This window comes from Manis javanica, chromosome 11 (genome assembly GCF_040802235.1).
Source record: "Manis javanica isolate MJ-LG chromosome 11, MJ_LKY, whole genome shotgun sequence".
Classification (NCBI taxonomy): domain Eukaryota; kingdom Metazoa; phylum Chordata; class Mammalia; order Pholidota; family Manidae; genus Manis; species Manis javanica.
This window is the reverse complement of record NC_133166.1, coordinates 22,656,592-22,677,306: the sequence shown is the minus strand read 5'-3', so window position 1 is coordinate 22,677,306 and position 20,715 is coordinate 22,656,592. Positions and strand designations below refer to the sequence as shown.

At 41.1% G+C, this 20,715-nt stretch overlaps 1 protein-coding gene across 4 annotated transcripts; it reads left to right on the top strand.

Annotated features, from left to right (window-relative positions):
• Positions 1-15,892: 15,892 nt before the first annotated feature.
• Positions 15,893-19,979, top strand: FOLR2 (folate receptor beta). Of its 4 annotated transcripts, XM_017673065.3 has the most exons (6): positions 15,893-16,060; positions 16,820-16,895; positions 16,965-17,123; positions 18,899-19,087; positions 19,201-19,336; positions 19,482-19,979. In XM_017673065.3, the coding sequence occupies exons 2-6, from the start codon at positions 16,869-16,871 to the stop codon at positions 19,769-19,771; spliced, it is 801 nt and encodes a 266-aa protein (XP_017528554.3). In that variant the 5' UTR covers positions 15,893-16,060; positions 16,820-16,868; the 3' UTR covers positions 19,772-19,979. The 4 variants fall into 4 exon arrangements, with proteins under 4 accessions (XP_017528554.3, XP_017528557.3, XP_017528556.3 ...); XM_017673068.3 differs by lacking the exon at positions 16,820-16,895; XM_017673067.3 differs by lacking the exon at positions 16,820-16,895 and having other exon boundaries at positions 15,894-16,060; positions 16,953-17,123.
• The last annotated feature ends 736 nt before the right edge of the window (positions 19,980-20,715 follow it).

The window sequence follows — 20,715 nt, the reverse complement described above, 5'->3', positions numbered from 1 at the left end:
AACAGACAGTTCTCCAAAGAAGAAATTCAGATGGCCAACAGACACATGAAAAGATGCTCCACATCGCTAGTCATCAGAGAAATGTCAATTAAAATCACAATGAGATATCACCTCACACCAGTAAGGATCACCACCATCCAAAAGTCAAGCAACAACACATGTTGGCAGGGTTGTGGAGAAAGGGGAACCCTCCTACACTGCTGGTGGGAATGTAAATTAGCTCAACCATTGTAGAAAGCAGTATGGAGGTTCCTCATAAAGCTTAAAAGAGAAATACCATTTGACCCAGGAATTCCACTTCTAGGAATTTACCCTAAGAATGCAGCAGCCCAGTTTGAAAAAGACAGATGCACCCCTATGTTTATCGCAGCACTTTTTACAGTGGCCAGGAAATGGAAGCAACCTAAGTGTCCATCAATAGATGAATGGATAAAGATGTGGTACATATACACAATGGAATATTATTCAGCCATAAGAAGAAAACAAATCCTACCATTTGCAACAACATGGATGGAGCTAGAGGGTATTATGCTCAGTGAAATAAGCTAGGTGGAGAAAGACAAGTATCAAGTGATTTCACTCATACATGGAGTATAAGAACAAAGAAAACTGAAGGAACAAAACAGCAGCAGAATCACAGAACCTAAGAATGGACTAACAGTTACCAAAGGGAAAGGGACCAGTGAGGATGGGTGGGAAGGGAGGGATAAGGGTGGGAAAAAAGAAAGGTGGCCTTATGATTAGCATGTATAATGTGGGGGATATAGGGAGGGATGTGCAACACAGAGAAGACAAGTAGTGATTATACAGCAGCTTACTACACTGATGGACAGTGACTGTAATGGGGCATGTGGGGGGGACTTAGTGAAGGGGGGAGTCTAGTAAACATAATGTTCTTCATGTAATTGTATATTAATGATAACAAAATGAATTTTGAAAAAATGGTCAGAGGAGCTGAACAGATACATCTCCAAAGATGAAATTCAGATGGCCAACAGACACATGAAAAGATGCTCCACATTGCTCATCATCAGAGAAATACAATGAGATATCACATCACACCAGTAAGGATTGCCACCATCAAAAGTCAAACAGCAGCAAATGTTGTCAAGGATGTGGGGAAAGGGGAACCCTCCTACACTGCTGGTAGAAATGTAAATTAGTTCAACCATTGTGGAAAGCAGTATGGAGGTTCCTCAAAAAACTCAAAATATAAATTCTATTTGACCCAGGATTTCCACTTCTAGAAATTTACCCTAAGAATGCAGCAGCCCAGTTTGAAAAAGATGGATGCACCCCTATGTTTATCACAGCACTATTCACAATAGCCAACAAATGGAAGCAACCTAAGTATCCATCAGTAGACGAATGGATAAAGAAGATGTGGAACATATACTCAAGGGGATATTATTCAGCTATAAGAAATAAACAAATCCTACCATTTGCAAAGACATGGATGGAGCTAGAGGGTATTATGCTCAGTAAAATAAGCCAGGTGGAGAAAGACAATTACCTAATGATTTCACTCATATGTGGAGTATAAGAACAAAGAAAAAACTGAAGGAGCAAAACAGCAGAAGACTTACAGAATCCGAGAGTGGACTAACAGTTACCAAAGGGAAAGGGACTGGGGAGGAGGGGTGTGAAGGGAAGGATAAGAGGGGGTAGAAAAAGAAAGGGGGTATTATGATTAGCATGTATAATATGTGGGGGGGTGCACAGGGAGGGCTGTGCAACACACAGAAGACAAGTAGTGATTCTACAACATCTTACTACACTTTTGGACAGTGATTGTAATGGGGTATGTTGGGGGGACTTGGTGAAGGGGGGAGTCTAGTTAAAATAATGTTCCTTATGTAATTGTAGATTAATTTATACCAAAAAAAATCTAAGTATACCTATACAAGTACAGAGATTTAATTACTAATTTAAAAACTTGCCACAAAGAAAAGTTCAGTCACAGATGGCCTCAGTGTAACATTCTACCAAATGTTTAAATAATTAATACCAGTCCCTCACAAGCTCTTTCAAAAAAGAAGAGGGAAAGCTTTCCCACTCATTCTATTACTATATGAATGAGATCAGTATTATTCCAACATAAAATGAAACACATCACGAGAAAACAAAACTACAGGCCAATATCCCCTATAAATAAATATGTCAATCTCTTCAACAAAATATTCGCAAACTAAAACAAGCAAAATATAAAAAAAGATTATGCATCATTACCAAGTAGGATTAATTCCAGGAATGCAAGTTGGTTTAACATCCAAAAATGAGTTGGTTTAATAAAGTATCTCCCTAGAATGAAGGACAAAACACACCCAATCATCTCAAATGACACAGAAACATCATTTGACAAAACCCAAAATAATGTCATGATAAAAATAAAACTAAACACTGAATAAACTAGGAATACAAGGGAATTTTCCCAACCTGATAAAATACATCTGTGAAAAATCCCAACTAATATCATATCCAATGTCCCGAATATCAGGAAGGAGACAAGTATCTATTGAATACTGTATGAAGGTTGTAACAAGGGCTATTAATCAATAAAAAGAAATAAAAGCATACAATGTGTACTAAACATAATACCCCTCAATTCCCTTCTCCCTCCCTCCCCATCTGCCCTCCCACACCCATTCCCTTTGGTAACCACTAGTTCCTTCTTGGAGTCTGTGAGTCTGTTGCTATTTTGTTTCTTCAGTTTTGCTTCGTTGTTATACTCCACAAATGAGGGAAATCATTTGGCAGTTGTCTTTCTCCAACTGGCTTATTTCACTGAGCATAATGCCCTCCAGCTCCATCCATGTTGTTGCAAATGGTAGGATTTGTTTCTTTCTTGTGGATGTATAGTATGCCATTGTGTACATGTACCACCTCTGCTTTCATCCATTCATCTACTGATGGACACTTAGATTGCTTCCATATCTTGGTTATTGTAAAAAGTGCTGCAATGAACATAGGTTGCATATGTCTTTTTGAATCTGAGAAGTTATATTCCTTGGGTAAATTCCAAGGAGTAGGATTCCCTGGTCAAATGGTATTTCTATTTTTAATTTTTTAAGGAACCTCCATGTTGCTTTCCACAATGGTTGAACTAGCTTACAATCCCTCCAGCAGTGTAGGAGGGTTTCCCCTTTCTCTGCATCCTCGCCAGCATTTGTTGTTCTTAGTCTTTTCGATGCTGGCCATCCTTACTGGTGTGAGGTGATATCTCATTGTGATTTTAATTTGCATTTCCCTGATGATTAGTGATGTGGAGCATCTTTTCATGTGTCTGTTGGCCATCTGAATTTCTTCTTGGGAGAATTGTCTCTTCATATCCTCTGCCCATTTGTTAATCGGGTTATTTGCTTTTTGGGTGTTGAGGCATGTGACTTCTTTATATTTTTTGGATGTTAATCCCCTGTCAGATCTGTCATTTACAAATATATTCTCCCATACTGTAGGATGCCTTTTTGTTGTGTTGATGGTGTCCTTTGCCATACAGAAACTTTTTAGTTTGATGTAGTCCCATGAGTTCATTTTTGTTTTTGTTTCCCTTGCTCAAGGATATGCGTAGGAAAAGAAGTTGCTCATGCTTATATTCAGGAAATTTTTGCCTATGTTGTTTTCTAAGAGTTTTATGGTTTCATGACTTACATTCAGTTCTTTGATCTATTTCAAGTTTACTTTTGTGTATAGGGTTAAACAATAATCCAGTTTCATTCTCTTGCATGTAGCTGTCCAGTTTTGCCAACACCAACTGTTGAAGAGGTTGTCATTTCCCCATTGTATGTCCATGGCTTCTTTATCATATATTAATTTATATATTAATTTACCATACATATTTGGGTTAATGTCTGGAGTCTCTATTCTGTTGCACTGGTCTGTGGGTCTGTTCTTGTGCCAGCACCAAATTGTCTTGATTACTGTGACTTTGTAGTAGAGCTTGAAGTTGGGGAGCATAATGCCCCCAGCTTTATTCTTCCTTCTCAGGATTGCTTTGGCTATTGGGGGTCATCTGTGGTTCCATATGAATTTTAGAACAATTTTCTCTAGTTTGTTGAAGAATGCTGTTGGTATTTTGATAAGAATTGCATTGAATCTGTAGATTGCTTTATGCAGAATGGCCATTTTGATCATATTAATTCTTCCTATCCATGAGCACAGGATGTGTTTCCATTTATTGGTATCTTCTTTAGTTTCTCTCATGAGTGTCTGGTAGTTTTCAGGGTATAGGTCTTTCACTTCCTTGCTTAGGTTTATTCGTAGGTATTTTGTTCCTTTTGATGCAACTGTTAATGTAGTTGTTTTCCTGATTTCTCTCTCTGCTAGTTTATTGTTAGTGCATAGGAATGCCACAGATTTCTGCATATTAATTTTGTATCCTGCAACTTTGCTGAATTCCAATATTAGATGTAATAATTTTGGAGTGTATTCTTTAGGGTTTTTTATGTACAGTATCATGTCATCTGCAAACAGGGACAGTTCAACTTCTTCCTTGCCAATCTGGATGCCTTTATTTCTTTGTGTTGTCTGATTGCATGGCTGGGACCTCCAGTACTATGTTTAATAGAAGTGGGGAGAGTCGGCATCCTTGTCTTGTTCCTGATCTTAAAAGAAAAGCGTTCAACTTCTTCCTGTTAAGTATAATGTTGGCTGTGGGTTTGTCATATATTGCCTTTATTATGTTGAGGTACTTGCCCTTGATACCCATTTTGTTGAGAGTTTTTATCATGAATGGATGCTGAATTTTGTCAAATGCTTTTTCAGCATCTATGGAGATGATCATGTGGTTTTTGTCTTTCTTTTTGTTGATGTGGTGGATGATGTTGATGGATTTTTGAATGCTGTACCATCCTTGCATCCCTGGGATGAATCCCACTTGGTCATGGTGTATGATCTTTTTGATGCATTTTTGAATTTGGTTTACTAATACTTTGTTGAATATCTTGCATCTATATTCATCAGGGATATGGGTCTGTAATTTTCTTTTTTGGTGGTGTCTTTGCCTGGTTTGGGTATCAGAGTGATGCTGACCTCATAGAATGAGTTTGGAAATATTCCCTCTTCTACTCTTTGGAAAGCTTTTAGGTGGATGAGTATTAGGTCTTCAATAAATGTTTGATGAAATTCAGCCTTAATGCCATCTGGTTTAGGGGTTTTGTTCTTAGGTAGGTTTTTGATTACCAGTACAATTTCATTGCTGGTAATTGGTCTGTTCAGATTTTCTGTTTCTTTCTTGGTCAGTCTTGGAAGGTTGTATTTTTGTAGAAAGTTGTACATTTCTTCTAGGTTATCCAGTTTGTTAGTATATAATTTTTCATAGTATTCTCTAATGATTCTTTGTATTTCTGTGGTGTCTGTAGTGATTTTTCCATTCTCATTTCTGATTCTGTTTATGTGAGCAGACTCTCTTTTTTTGTTGATAAGTCTCACTAAGGGTTTATCTATTTTGCTTATTTTCTCAAAGAAACAGCTCTTGCTTTCATTGATTTTTTCTATTGTTTTATTCTTGATTTTATTTATTTATGCTCTAATCTTTATTATGTCCCCCCTTTTACTGACTTTGGGCCTTATTTGTTCTTCTTTTTGTAGTTTCGTTAATTGTGAATTTAGACTGCTGATATGGGATTGCTCCTTCCTGAGTTAGGCATGTAGTGCAATATACTTTCCTCTTAGCACAGCCTTTGCTGCATCCCACACATTTTGTGGTGTTGAATTATTGTTGTCATTTGTCTCCATATATTGCTTGATCTCTGTTTTTATTTGGTCATTGATCCATTGGTTATTTAGGAGCATGTTGTGTAGCCTCCATGTGTTTGTGGGGTTTTTCATTTTCTTTGCATAACTTATTTCTAGTTTTATACCTTTGTGGTCTGAGAAACTGGTTGGTACAATTTCAATCTTTTTTAACTCAATGAGGCTCTTTTTGTTGCCTAGTATGTGATCTATTCTTGAAAATGTTTCATGTGTACTTGAGAAGAATGTGTATTCTGCTGCTTTTGGGTGTAGAGTTCTGTAGATGTCTGTTAGGTCCATCTGTTCTAATGTATTGTTCAGGGCTTCTGTCTCCTTACTTATTTTCTGTCAGGTTGATCTGTCCTTCAGAGTTAGTGGAGACCTGAAGTCTCCTAGAATGAATGCATTGCATTCTATTTCCCCTTTTAATTCTGTTTCATATATGTAGGTGCTCCTGTGTTGGGTGCATAGATATTTATAATGGTTATATCTTCTTGTTGGATTGACCCTTTTATCATTATGTAATGTCTTTCTTTGTCTCTTGTGACTTTCTTTGTTTTAAAGTCTATTTAGTCTGATACAAGTACTGCAACTCCTGCTTTTTTCCCCCTATTAGTTGCATGATATATCTTTTTCCATCCCTTCACTTTTATTCTTGTATGTCTTTGAGTTAAAATGCATCTCTTGTAGGAAGCATATAGATGGGTCTTGGTTTTTTTATCCATTCAGTGACTCTATGTCTTGATCGTTGCTTTCAGTCCATTTACATTTAGGGTGATTATCAATAGGTACATACTATTGCCATTGCTGGCTTTAGATTATGGTTACCAAAGGTTCAAGGTTAACTTCCTTACTATCTAAGAGTAACTTAACTCACTTACTATGCTATTACAAACACAATCTAAAGGGTTTTTTTTCTCCTCCTTTTTCTTCTTCCTCCATTCTTTATATATTAGGTATCATATTGTGTACTCTTTGTCTATCCCTTGATTGACTTCGGGGATAATTAATTAAATTTTGCATTTGCTTAGTAATTAGCTGTTCTACTTTCTTTACTGTGGTTTTATTACCTCTGGTGACAGCTATTAAACCTTAGGAACACTTCCATCTATAGCAGTTCCTCTAAAATAGACTGTAGAGGTGGTTTGTGGGAGGTATATTCTCTCAGCTTTTGCTTATCTGGAAATTGTTTAATCCCTCCTTCAAATTTAATCTTGCTGGATAAAGTAATCTTTGTTCAAGGCCCTTCTGCTTCATTGCATTAAATACATCATGTCACTCCCTTCTGGCCTGTAAGGTTTCTGCTGAGAAGTCTGATGACAGTCTATGGGCTTTCCTTTGATGTGATCTTATTTTTGTCTCTGGATGTTTTTAATGGTCTGTCCTTATCCTTGATCTTTCCCATTTTAATTACTATATGTCTTGGTGTTTTCTTCCTTGGGTCCCTTGTGTTGTGAGATCTGTGCATCTCCATGGCCTGAGAGACTATCTCCTTCCCCAGATTGGGGAAGTTTTCAGCTATTACCTCCTCAAAAATACTTTCTCTCCCTTTTTCTCTCTCTTCTTCTTCTGGTACCCCTATAAGGCGAATATTGTTCCATTTGGATTGGTCATACAGTTCTCTCAATATTCTTTCATTCCTAGAGATCCTTTTTTTTCTCTCTGCCTCAGCTTCTTTGTATTCTCTAGTTTCTATTTCATTTATCGTCTCCTCCACTGTATGTAATCAGGTTTTAATACTCTCCATTGTGCTCTTCAATGATTGGATCTCCAACTGGAATTCAGTCCTGAGTTCTTGAATATCTTTGTGTACCTCCATGAGCAAGTTAATGATTTTTATTCTGAACCCTCTTTCAGGAAGATTCATGAGGTCCATGTCATTTAAATCTTTCTCAGGAGTTGTATTCATAATTTTACTTTGAGTCAGGTTCCTTTGGCATTTCATATTTGTATATGGCGCCCTCCAGTGTTCAGAAGCTCTACTCTCTGGAGCTGCCCAGCCCCTGAAGCAATGTTGGGGGTCATAGGGAAGTGGTATTGGTGCCTGGGGGAGGAAAGAGCTGTTTCCTGCTTCCCAGCTGATATGCCTGTCTCCACTGCCTGAACCAGTGGGCCGAACACACAGGTATAAGCCTCTATGCTTTGTGTTTGTCATTGCTGTAGACAGGTCTTCTCTTTGGCTGGCCTAATGCCAGGGTAGCATTTGCCGGTTTGTGAGCCAGGTGGGGCTGGCTGGGAGAAAGGTACGGTAGGCTGCCTATCATGGAGGGGGTCCTTGGAGCTGTGTAGCCAGCCAGGGAGCTGGAGCACCTGAAGATCATAAAAGTTGCCATCCTGCTGCACAGAGTGCACCTGGACAATTTTGTCTACCTGTCGGTTCTCCTGAGCAGTAAGCTCTGTGCAATCCTTGCCCCTTTAGCAGCCCTCTTGGTAAGGGCTTCCTTGTTAGGAAGTCTCTCAGACTGCCCGCCTTTTTTTTTTTTTTGTCCCAGAGCAGCTGGATATGGATCCCTGCTTTCCACAAGCAGCTGGAATCTCAGTCTCTCTAGGAATTCTGCCTGTCTTAGCTTTGCAACCCCCTAATGAGAGTACCATGCAAGCACCATGAAATGTAGGTTTGTGCTCCCAGAGCAGATCTCCAGAATTAGGTATTCAGCAGTCCCAGGCCTCCACTCCCTCCCTGCTCTGTTTCTCTTCTTCCCACAAGTGAGCTGGGGTGGGGGAAGGGCTTGGGTCCTGCTGGGCCACAGCTATGGTATGTTACCCTTTTCCATGAGGTCTGCTCTTTTTTCCAGGTGTATGCAGTCTGGAGGAGTCCTCTTCCCTGTTGCTCTTTCAGGATTAGTTGTATTAATTATATTTTCATATTATATGTGGTTTTAGGAGGAAACCTCTTTCTCACTTCTCATGCCGCCATCTTTAATCTGATATACAATCTTATAATGGTTTCAAATATACAACACAGTGGTCCAATGGTAACCCATGTTATTAAATCCTCACCTCCACTAATGCAATTACTATCTGTCAACATGGGAAGATGATACATAATCATTGGCTGTATTCTCCATGTATTATAATCCCCATGACCAATTTACACTGTGATTGAGAATTTCTGTGCCCCTTTATCCCCCTCATCTTCCCCACCCCAAGCCATCCCCAGTGGTAACCATTAGTCCCTTCTCAGTGTCTAAGGGTCTATGCTATTCTGTTCATTTTGTTTTGTTTTGTGTTTATATTCACAAATAAGTGAAATCATATGGTATTTGACTTTCTCCACCTGGCTTATTTCACTGAAAGTAACACCCTCTAGATCTGTCCATGTTGTTGCAAATGGAAAATTTTTTCTTTTTATAGCTGAATAATATTCCATTGTGTATATGTACCACTTCTTTACCATTCATCTATTGATGTACACTTAGATTGCTTCCAGATCTTGGTTATTGTAAATAATGCAGCAATAAACAAAGGGGTGCATATATCTTTGCAGATCAGGGATTTTGTTTTCTTTGGGTAAATTTTTAGAAGTGGAATTGTTAAGGGAATGTATTTCCATTTTTTATTTTTTGAGGAACCTCCATACTGCTTTTCACAGACGCTGCACCAACTGACTATCACAGCACAGTGTAGGAAGGTTCCTATTTCTCCACATCCTTGCCAAAACTTAAAACTTATTTCCTGTGTTTTGGATAGTGTCCATTATATCTTGTGTGAGGTGATATCTTATTGTGATTTTGATTTGCATTTGCCTGATGATTAGTATGTGAAGCATCTTTTCATATGCCTGTTGGCCATCTGTATTTCTTCTTTGGAGAAATCTCTGTTCATGTCCTCTGCCCATATTTTAATAGGGTTGTTTGGTTTTTTTTGGTGTTGAGACATATGAGCTCTTTATATATTTTGGATGTTAACTCCATATCAGATAAATCATTTACAAGTGTATTCTCCCATATTGTATGTTGCCTTTTTGCTCTGCTGATGGCATTCCTTGCTGTATAAAAGATTTTTAGTTTGATGTAGTCTCACTTATGTAATTTTTGTTTCTCTTGTCCACTGTAGTAGATGTGTTCAGGAAAAAATTTCTCATATTTATGTTCAAGAGATTTTTGCCTATTTTCTTCTAAGAGTTTTATGGTTTCATAGCCTACCAGCAGGTCTTTGATGCATTTTGAGTTTATTTTTGTGTATGGAGTTACACAGTACTCCAGTTTTATTCTCTTGCTGTTCAGTTTTCCCAACACCAGTTATTGAAGAGCCTGTCTTTTCTACCCATTGAATATTCATGGCTCCTTTATCATATATTAATTGACCATACACATGTGGGTTTATATTTGCACTCTCTATTCTGTTCCATTGATTTGTGGGTCTGTTCTTGTGTCACCACTGTATGGTTTTGAGTACTATAGCTTTGTAGTATAATAGTATAACTCAAAGTCAGGGAGTGCAATACCCCCAGCTTTGTTCCTCTTTCTCAGGATTTCTTTAGCTATTTGGGGTCTTTTGTGGTTCCATATGAATTTTAGAATTATTTGTTCTAGTTCATTGAATACTGCTGTTGGAATTTTGATAGGGATTGCATTTCAATCTGTAAATTGCTTTAGGCAGGATGGTCATTTTGACAATATGAATTCTTCCTATCCATAAGCACAGGATAGATTTCCACTTATTTGTGCCTTCTTTAATACTCTCATGAGTGTTTTATAGTTTTGAGAGTACAGGTCTTTCACCTCCTTGGTTAGGTTCACTCCTAGGTATTTTATCTGTTTTGATGCAATTGTAAATGGAATTGTTTTCCTGATTTCTCTTTCTGCTAGTTCCTTGTTGTTATATAGGAATGCATGATTTCTGTGTGTTAATTTTGTATCCTGCAACTTTGCTGAGTCCAGTTATTTGTTCTAATAGTTTTTTGGAGTGTTTAGGGTTTTCTATGTATAGCATGTCATCTGCAAGCAGTGACAGTTTAACTTCTTCCTTACCAATTTGGATGCCTTTACCTCTTTGTGTTGTCTGATTGCCATGGCTAGGACCTCCAGTGCTATCTTGAATAAAAGCGGTGAGAGTGAGCATCCTTGTCTAGTTTCTGATCTTAGAGGAAAACCTTTTTGCTTTTTGCCATTCAGTATATTATCTGTGGGTTTGTCAAATATGGCTTTTTTTATGTTGAGGTGTGTACCTTCTATACCCATTCTGTTGAGTTTTTATCATGAATGGATGTTGGATTTTGTCAAATGCTTTTTCAGCATCTATGGAGATGATTGTGTCATTTTATCTTTCTTTTTGTTAATGTGGTTCAATAATATTGATTGATTTGTAAATATACCATCCTTGCATCATTGGAATAAATACCACTTGGTTGTGATGAATGATCCTTCTGATGTGTTTTTTAATTTGGCTTGCTAATATTTTGTTGAGGGTTTTTGCATATATGTTCATCAGGGATATTGGTCTATAATTTTTTTTTGTAGTGTCTTTGCCTGGTTTTGGTATTAGAGTGATTCTGGCCTTATAGAATGAGTCTGGAAGTACTCCCACCTCTTCTACTTTTTGGAATACTTAAGTAGCTCTTCTTTAAATGTTTGGTAGAATTTAGCTGTGAAGCTATCAGGTATTGGAATTTTGTTTGTTGGGAGTTTGTTGATCACCAATTCAATTTCATTGATGGTAATTGGTCTGTTCATATTTTCTGTTTTTTCCTGGGTCAGTCTTGGAAGGTTGTACTTTCCTAGGAAGTTGTCCATTTCTTTTAGGTTGTCCAATTTATTGGCATATAATTTTTCATAGAACTCCTTAAGTTACAGTTCTGTGGTATGCATTGTGACTATTCCTTTTTCCTTTCTGATTTTGGTTCTTTGTGTACTCTCTCTTCTTTTTATTAAGCTATCATTGATATACAGTCTTATGAAAGTTTCACGAGCAACATTGTGCTTACTACATTTACCCATATTATCAAGTCACCCCCCTCCTTTTTTTCTTGATAAATCTGTCTAGGGGGTTTGTCTGTCTTGTTTATTTTCTCAGAGAACCAGCTCTTGGTTTTGTTGATTTTTTTCTAGTGGTTTATTCTTCTCTATTTTATTTATTCCTGCTCTGATCTTTATTATGTCCCTTCTTCTCCTAACTTTGGGCTTCATTTGTTCTTTTCTTAGTTTAATTGTCAGTTTAGACTTTTATTTGGGATTATTCTTGTTTCTTGAGGTAGGCCTGTATTGCTATGTACCTTCCTGCTAGAACTGCTGTTGCAACCTTCTACAAGTTTTGGGATGATGTATTTTTGTTTTCACTTGTCTCCATGTATTGGTTGATTTCTGTTTTAATTTGGTCATTGATCCATTAATTAGAAGCTCCACATGTCTGTAGAATTTTTTTGTGTGTAATTTATTTCTGGTTTCATACTGTTGTGGTCTGAAAAGTTGCTTGATAGAATTTCAATCTGGTTAAATTTATTGAGGCTCTTTTTGTGACCTAGAATGTGAGAAAAATGTATATCCTACTGCTTTGGTTTAAGTGTTCTGTAGATGTCTGTTAAGTCCATCTGATCTAATGTATTGTTCAGTGCCTCTGTTTCCTTATTTATTTTCTCTCTGGTTGATCTGTGTATTGGTGTGAGTGGTGTGCTAAAGTCTTCTATAGTGAATGTGTTGTAATCTATTTGCCGCTTTAATTCAGTTAGTATTTGTTTTACATATTTGGATACACCTATGTTGGGTTCATACATAGTTATAATAGTTATATCCTCATGTTGGGCTGACACCTTTATCATTATGTAATGTCCTTTTTTGTCTGTTACTTTTTTTGTTTTGATATCTATTTTGTCTAAGTACTGCTACTTCTGTTTTTCTCCATATTAGTTGCATGAAATATCTTCTTCCATCCTTTTGCTTTTAGCCTGTTTATGTCTTTGAGTCTGAAATGTTTCCTGTAGGCAGCATATAGATGGATCTTGGTTCTTTATTCTGCCTCTCTATGTGCTTTGATTGGTGCATTCTGTCTATTTATATTTAAGGTAACTATTGATAGGTATGTATTTATTGCCATTTAATTAACTGTTTTCTGGTTTTTATACCTCCTCTCTGTTCCTTTCTTCCTCTCTTATACTCTTGTTATTTGTATGTTCCAAACAAAACACAGGATAAGACACAGGAGGGATAAATGAAGTGGAGATCACCTATCTACTTGACAAAGATTCCAAAGTAACAGTGTTTTTTTAGTGTTGTGGTTAGAATTGTCTTTTTAACTTTTTGTGTATCTGTTATAGGCTTTAGGCTTGTGGTTACCAAAGGTTCAAGGATAGCTTCCCGACTATATAAGAATCTATATTAAAGTTGCTGACTGCTCAATTTCAAACACAATCTAAAAGTACTTTTCCTTCTTCCTCCACCACACTTTATGTATTAGATGTCATAATCAAAGCTATTTAGCCTTAGGAACATTTCCATCTACTGCACTCCCTTAACAGATCCTGTATTGCTGGTTTTGTTGTTACAAATTCTTTGAGTCTTCATTTCCCTGCTGCTTCAAATTTAAATGATAATCTTTTGGAGTAGAGGATTCTTGTTGAGATCTTTGTTTCAGTACACTAAAAATTTCATTTACTGGCCTGTAAAGTTTCTGCTGAGATGTCTGCTGATAGCCTGATGGGGTTTCTCTTACAAGTAGTATTTTTTACCTCTCTGGCTGCTTTCAATACTCTCTCCTTATACTTAATCTTTGTCATTTTAATTACTATATGTCTTGGTGTTGTCTTCCTGGGGCTCCTTTTGTTAGGGGTTCTCTGTACTTCCATGATCTGAGTGTCTATTTCTTTCCCCAGATGGGGGAAGTTTTCAACAATTATTTTCTCAAAGAGACTTTCTATCCCTTTGTGTCTCTCGTCTCTTTCTGGTACCCCTATTATGTTGATGTTATTTCATTTGGAGTGGTCACACAGTTCTCTTATATTTCTTTCCTAGAGATCCTTTTTTCTCTGTTACTCAGCTTCATTGTGTTCCTGTTCCCTCTCCTCTACTTGCAGCAATTTATTATTCATTCCTTGCATTGTATATTACTTTTCAGTTGCTGTATTCTTCAGCTCTGAGTGGCTCTTTTTCACTTATTCTATATCTTTGTTGACATCCTTCTTGAGATCTTCAATACTTTTCCTCAGATCACTGAGCATATTTATGATTGTTACTTTGAAATCTTTATCAAGAAGATTGGTTGTCTCCATTTCATTTAGCCTTCTTTCTTGTGTCTTACCCTGTGTTTTGTTTGGAACATCCTCCTCATTTTGTCAGGACTTCTGTCTCTTCCTTGGTATTAGATGGATCTGCTATACTTTATGATCTAGAGAGTAAGGCTTTATGAAGAAGGTATCTTGTGGGGCTCAGAAGCTCAACACTCTCTCCTCTCCAGTGCCTGCTTCTCCTTTGGTGTGGAGTCCCAATTGCTGTTAGTGGGCAATGGGCAGGGTCATCTTTCTATCTGTCTGGCGGCAGTGGTTTATCTCAGTCTGCTGAGGCTGGTGGTCTGCCCCAGTCAGACCTATGTGATCAGAGCAATGGTTTCTGCTGGAATTATTGCAGATGGGGCTGCCTTCTGCCTGCTCTGCAGTGATGGCAGGGCTGCTGGCTTAATGGGGTGGGCAGAGTGGTCATGGGCAAGCTGCACAATGGCAGGGTGCATGGGCTTGTGGTGGTGGGAAGTCATTGGATTGTGAAACCTTGGGTGCTTGGCACTGGCAGTGAACCAGGCAGTGGGAGGGCGAAAAGGTGTGCAGCAACAGTGACGAATTGCATGCTGGGAGGGTGCATGCTGAGACAGTGATTCCTCTAGTGGAATAACTTGCAGGCTTACAGTGGTGGCACAACATATGTGGTGGGGGGGCTGTGAAAGCAAGGGGCAGTAACAAGTCCAGTGGTGGGATGCTGAGCTGGTGGTGGAGGCAACTAATGGTGCTATGGTGGTGAGTCCCCTGGGTACCCCTAGCAGTAATGAGGGGCTCAGCACCAGACTTGGCCTGTGGAGAGGATGGACCACTCAGCTGGCTCCTGTAGGCACCTACCCCATTGGGCTGAAACAGGGCCATGAAAGCTGGGAAAGATTCCTCTGCCCACCAGGCAGCAAAGTAAGATGCTGCTGGGCCAAGTGGTCTGGCACATCAGTGGCATGTAGGAAGGCACCTCAGGGCTAAGCTGCCAGTGAGGGGAATGGAGCACCTGGGGCTCCTGGGGCACCTGCAGAGACAGCCCTGTCCAACCCTTGCCCCTCTTGGTACCCATTCACTGCTGGCAAGTTTTTCAAACTGTTGCCTCTGTGCTGGGTCTCAGCAGTACCAGCAGTGTGTGCCTGTCCTCCACAGGTGGCTGGAGTCTTAGCCTTCTACAATGTTCCAACTCTCCCTGGGATCCAGTCCTGCTAATCATCAGAACCCAATTGTAGGGAAAATGGAAGTTCCCATGGCTAGGATCCTCATCTGACCCTAATCTACTCACCCACTGCACATGTGCAATGATGCAATTGGCCTACCATGTAACCCAATGCTTACACACCTGTCAGCAATGGGCCATTATTTTCTGTGTTGCAATAGAAAGAGCTCCGCTCAGTGCTCTTCCTGGTTGGGAGATGGAGATGGAGAGAGACTGCAGACTTACCAGACATGGACGTGACTCTAGTGCTTGACCTGCCACCACAAGAATAAAACTTGGTATAAGACCTTTTACCCACAACATTCCATTTTTGTCATTCAGTCCCACCAAATCCAGAGTAAACTTGCCCAGGGATGAAATTCCCCTCTAGTATGACATTAATGCAATGTGGATTCATGTTCTTGGAGATTTCCAGGGCCAGGTTTGTGGAGTTCCTGGGCACCTATCCCTCTCTGCTCCATTCCTCTTCCTCCCACATGTGGGCTGGGATGGGGGAAGGGCTTGGGTCCCCTTCAGTCACAGCTCTGCCAATTTGCTCTTTTCTGTGTGGTCTTCTCTTCTTCCCCAGGTGTGGGTGGTGTTTTGCAGCCTACAGTTCATTTTCAGGCATAGTTGTATGTAGGGAAAATAGAAGTTCCCGTGGCCAGGAGCCTCACCTAACCCTAATCTACTTGATGATGTACTCAGCCTACTGCTAGGCTCATGCTTACACACCCGTTGGCAATAAGCCATTAATTGCTCCGCCCAGTACTTGAGGAGAGCGGACGCTGGAGGCAAGGGCAGAGAGCAGAGCCTGGAGCAGACAGAGCTTAGAGCAGAAACAGAGCCTGGAGCAGAGGCAGAGATAGAGACGGACTTGCTACTTGTGGACTGCCCTGGAGGTGGATGGGATTCTAGCACTCGACCTACCGCAGTGAGACTAAAGCTTGGTAAGGCCCTTTTAACCCCCAGTGTTCTGTTGTCATTTTTTGGTCTCACCGAATCCAGACTGAACTTGCCCGGAGGTGAAACCCTCTTTGGCCCAGGGCTACACTGTATTTGCTATAGTTGCGTCCTTTGTGTGTGTGTGTTGGGGGTGTTTCCGTCTTGCTTTCCTACTCTGCTATCCTGAGCCTCCCCCACAACCCCATCCACGAATCTCTGCATATGTTTTTTCAGGGGCAAGTTAGAGATCTGGTGCACTAGCCTAGAGAGCTGAGGTCAGTGTCATGATGGGGTGGAGGGAGGAAATGGCTTTCATAGAATAGAGAAGGAAAAAGTCTGAGGAAGCAAAGCTGTTTAAAAACCACCACCCTTTCCATTTGTGTCATTTACCCAAACACCATCCTGTGAGTTGCATCACTTGATCCTCATGCTGATCTGCAGAACTCAGCAGAGCTGGGTCACTGCTTTCCCTAACAGGGTTTCTAAAGTGGCATGGGAACCTAGGTGATCCAGGCTGTTAAGAGCACTTGCTGGACACAGGATGATGGCATTATGTGCCACTGACCCTTTTCAGGAAAGTGGGTCATGGACCTGAACTCTTTAATTATTTTCCTTAGGTAAAGTCCAAAGAGATGGTGAGGGCATAAGGCATCTCCTCCAACTTGGGAAGACTCACCCAGGGCCCATCCATTAACCCCAGAACCCTTCTGAACCCTCCAAATCTGGGCTGAGGAAGCCCCCTTTGCCAACCCTCTTTACCTCAGCCTCAGGACCCCAGCACTGAAGGAAAAGGGACTGATCCCATTCTGCACTATGAAGATGGGGAGGCTGAGGCAGCAGGTAAGGGGGCACCCTGCAAGGGGCTCTCCCCTCAGGCCTTGGTCTCCCCAACCACAGCTCCCTCTGCAGGAACAGAAAGACATGGTCTGGAAATGCACACCACTTCTGCTGCTGGTCTGGACAGCCTCCGTGTGCAGTGTGCGGGACAGAACAGACCTGCTCAATGTCTGCATGGACGCCAAGCACCACAAGATAAATCCAGGCCCTGAGGACAAGCTGCATGACCAGGTATGGCTGGAGTCATAGGTATGTAGCTTTGGTTGGGGAAGGGGCTGGTTCTGACAGGGAGGGGGAAGTCATGGTGGCAGGAGAAGAGCTGAAGGGTCAGATACCCCCATACTGTGAGTTATTGTTGCAGGAGAAGAGGAAGGTAGGGTGGGGGGTGTGGTTGAGGTAATTTTATGGGTGGCCTCCTCAAAAAGGATTATTCTGTAATATTCAGCAATAATATAGAAAAATCAATCCTGAGCACCTACTAGGTGTCTTGTGTTTTCTGTACATGATTTTATATTCCCAGTGGCCCTTTGGTGCAGGTAGTTGATGTTCTCCATGTGACACAAGTAAGGAAACGGAGGCCCAGAGAAGCATATGGGCACACAGGAATTAGATATGACCAGCCCTTGTAGTGGGGCAGGGGTAGGACTTGGTGGGCATTTCCAGTGGTTTGCAGGTTAAGAAACTGCTGGGGAGGCTGGTCCTTCCAGTAGGTGCCAGTTCCATGGAGGGTCAAGGGTAGGGGAGAAGACCCCTCATGACTGTAATACGGGGTATAGGTTTCAACATTCACATATTCCATAAACACATATGTCAGTCGGTTGCAATTCTATTAAGACTACATATTCTTTTTATGACAAATATTGTTTAGACTCTCTTCTCTTTCCTGGAATAGAATTCAAAGCTAATAGAACCTATTTGCACATTTAATTTTAAAAATTATCAACATAATTATTTAACACAAAGATGTAAAAAGAAAGTAATTCATAATAAAATATTTTAATTTTCTGATAGGACAATGTTAGGAAGTCATTCTGAAGTAGCACAAATTAGCTTTCATTCACAAAATCACTATGAAATGGGGCAGCTACAAATAACTGATACAAGTGTATTTTATTTGCCACCTAAATGTTATATGATACTCTAAGTAATGGTGTCATTGATGAAATAATTTATTAAAATAGTGAATAACTCCAGTAAAAGAAAACATATCGTACAGCCTTCCTTTTCAGGAATTTTCAGTCCTGGAAAATCCAGTCTATATAAAAAGTTTGCTAAAATATGGTATGTCTATAAGTAAGGAGTTCCATTTAGATTGAGGAAATCATAAACAGGTCTTTCATTTACTTTTTTTTTCCAGCAAATATTTTTGTGGGCCTGGTATGTGTCTGGCACTGGCCTAGCCACTGGGGACTCAGATCTTAATACTTGCCAAGAATAAAGTAATTCAACATAACTAGTTCCCTTTCCTCCTTTTTTCAAAATATCACTTTCCAGGGAGGCTTTTCACAACCACTCTATTTAAAATTTCAACAATCATCCCATATTCCACGTTCCCATCCCTGCTGTGATTTTCTTCATATAATTGATCATATCCTGACACACCATATTTTTTGTCTTTAGTTTCTTACTGTATGTCTCCCCCAATCAGAATGAACATATATTTGTCAGTTTTCTTGGCTGCTGTATTCTCAGCACCTAGAACAGTGACAAGCATTGGTACTTTAAATGAATGAATAAAGAACATCACATTATACAGTGTTAAGGGCTACATAAATGATAGCTATTGTCCCCTCAGGACAGGATTTCTCCCAGGCTCCTACAACCCCAATCACATGGTTGTAATTGAGTCTTCCCCAGGACAGGAGCTCCAGAAGGCCAAAGACAGAGGAATATTCACAGTAAACATTCCCAAGACAAACTACCTGGGACAGGAGAGCAAGAATCAAATGGGGAGAGGCAGAGGCTGTGGTGGGGGGAGGCAGTCAGTCCTGTGTCTTCCCACCCAGTGCAGTCCCTGGAAGAGCAATGCCTGCTGCTCAGTTGGCACCAGCCAGGAGCTGCACAAGGACACCTCCCTCCTGCATAATTTCAACTTGAACCACTGCGGCAAGATGGAGCCCGCCTGCAAGCGCCACTTCATTCAGGACAACTGCCTCTACGAGTGCTCACCCAACCTGGGGCCCTGGATCCAGCAGGTATGGGTCTCTCTCACCCGATCCCAGCAGGCTGTCCTCCAGCCCGGTCAAGGCTGTGGCTGCCGACATCCCTGCTGAGAGGAGCACTCCCTCCGCACCTCCCTCCCACCCAGGTGAACCAGAGCTGGCGCAAAGAACGATTCCTGAATGTGCCCCTGTGCAAAGAGGACTGTCAGCACTGGTGGGAAGACTGCCGCACCTCCAGCACCTGCAAGAGTAACTGGCACATGGGCTGGGACTGGACCTCAGGTGAGGGCCGGGGGTGGGGAGATGGAGGTGAGGTCTGGAGAAAGGAGGTTTGAGGGTTTGGTTAGGGAGGACTTCTGGATCTGGCCAGAAATGAGCTTTGGGTCCAGGGGCTGAATGTCTGCACCCACCCTCTCTCCCCTGGCAGGAGTTAACAAGTGTCCAACCAAGGCCACCTGCCACACATTTGAGTACTTCTTCCCCACACCTGCAGCCCTGTGTGAAGGCCTCTGGAGTCACTCCTACAAGGCCACCAACTACGGCCGAGGGAGTGGCCGCTGCATCCAGATGTGGTTCGATTCTGCCCATGGCAACCCCAATGAGGAGGTGGCCAGGTTCTATGCCTTGGCCATGAAGGCTGACCATGCTGTGACCCATGGGTCTGGTCTTCTCCTGCTCAGCTTGGTCTTCACGTTGCAACTCTGGCTCCTTGGCTGAATCCAGCCCTTTCCAGCCAGATGTCCCCTCTGCCTGTCCTCAGCTTTGATGCCAGGCTGGGCTCAGTTCAGCTCCCACAAATAAGGGAGCTCTAAGCATGCCTCCATCCATTACCCATCCCTCTAGCATCCAGTTCCTGCTTCTTGGTGGGGCTTGGGGTTTCTCTAACAGCCAATTCTAATAAAAAGACTGACACATCTGTATCTGATTAATTATTTTGGTTGTGTTTGTGATGGAGTAGAGGACAGATTCCATAGCTTTTTAATTCCTTCAGATTAGAGAAATGAAATCTCGGTTTGAATCCAAGCTCTGCTACAGACTATGTGAAAGTAAAAGAGCTGCATGACAATTCTAAATCTCAGTTTCCTCTTCAATAAAATGGGGACGATTATCCTTCCTTCCCTCAGGATTGTGCAATATAAAGGAGCTGTTCCCCAGAGAGCATATGAACTTAATGCCTGCTCATTAATAGTCCTCAGGGATCCTGTTTCTCTTGCAGCCTCCAAAGAGAGCCAGGTCCGGGACTTCATTATTTATATTGGTCCACAAATACCCCAGGCCCTGTCTGCCTGGCTCTGTGCTCAGCTCTGCAATAGGAAATACGGGAGGCTAGGGAAGGCTCTGAATTCCCAGTGGGGGTGAAAAAAATTCTCATGTGTGTAGCTTAAAGGAGCAGAGTTGGGGCTTGGGACCCTTAGAGGGCAGTCTGAGGGGTTCCTGGAGAGGAAATACTCAAGACCCTTGAATGGTTCCGCTCTGCCCTGACTTACCTGGAGGCAAGGCTGGAAGACGGTTGGAAATTCCTCAGGTCTTTCCGGGGCAGGCACTGGGCCTCTCCTCTGGCTCCTCTGACCCCTCCCGGGATTGGTAGATGTATCTATCCTGTTATCCTGGATTGCACAGCCCCCAGGAACTGGGCCTGAGTTGATCTCTGGGCTACCGCT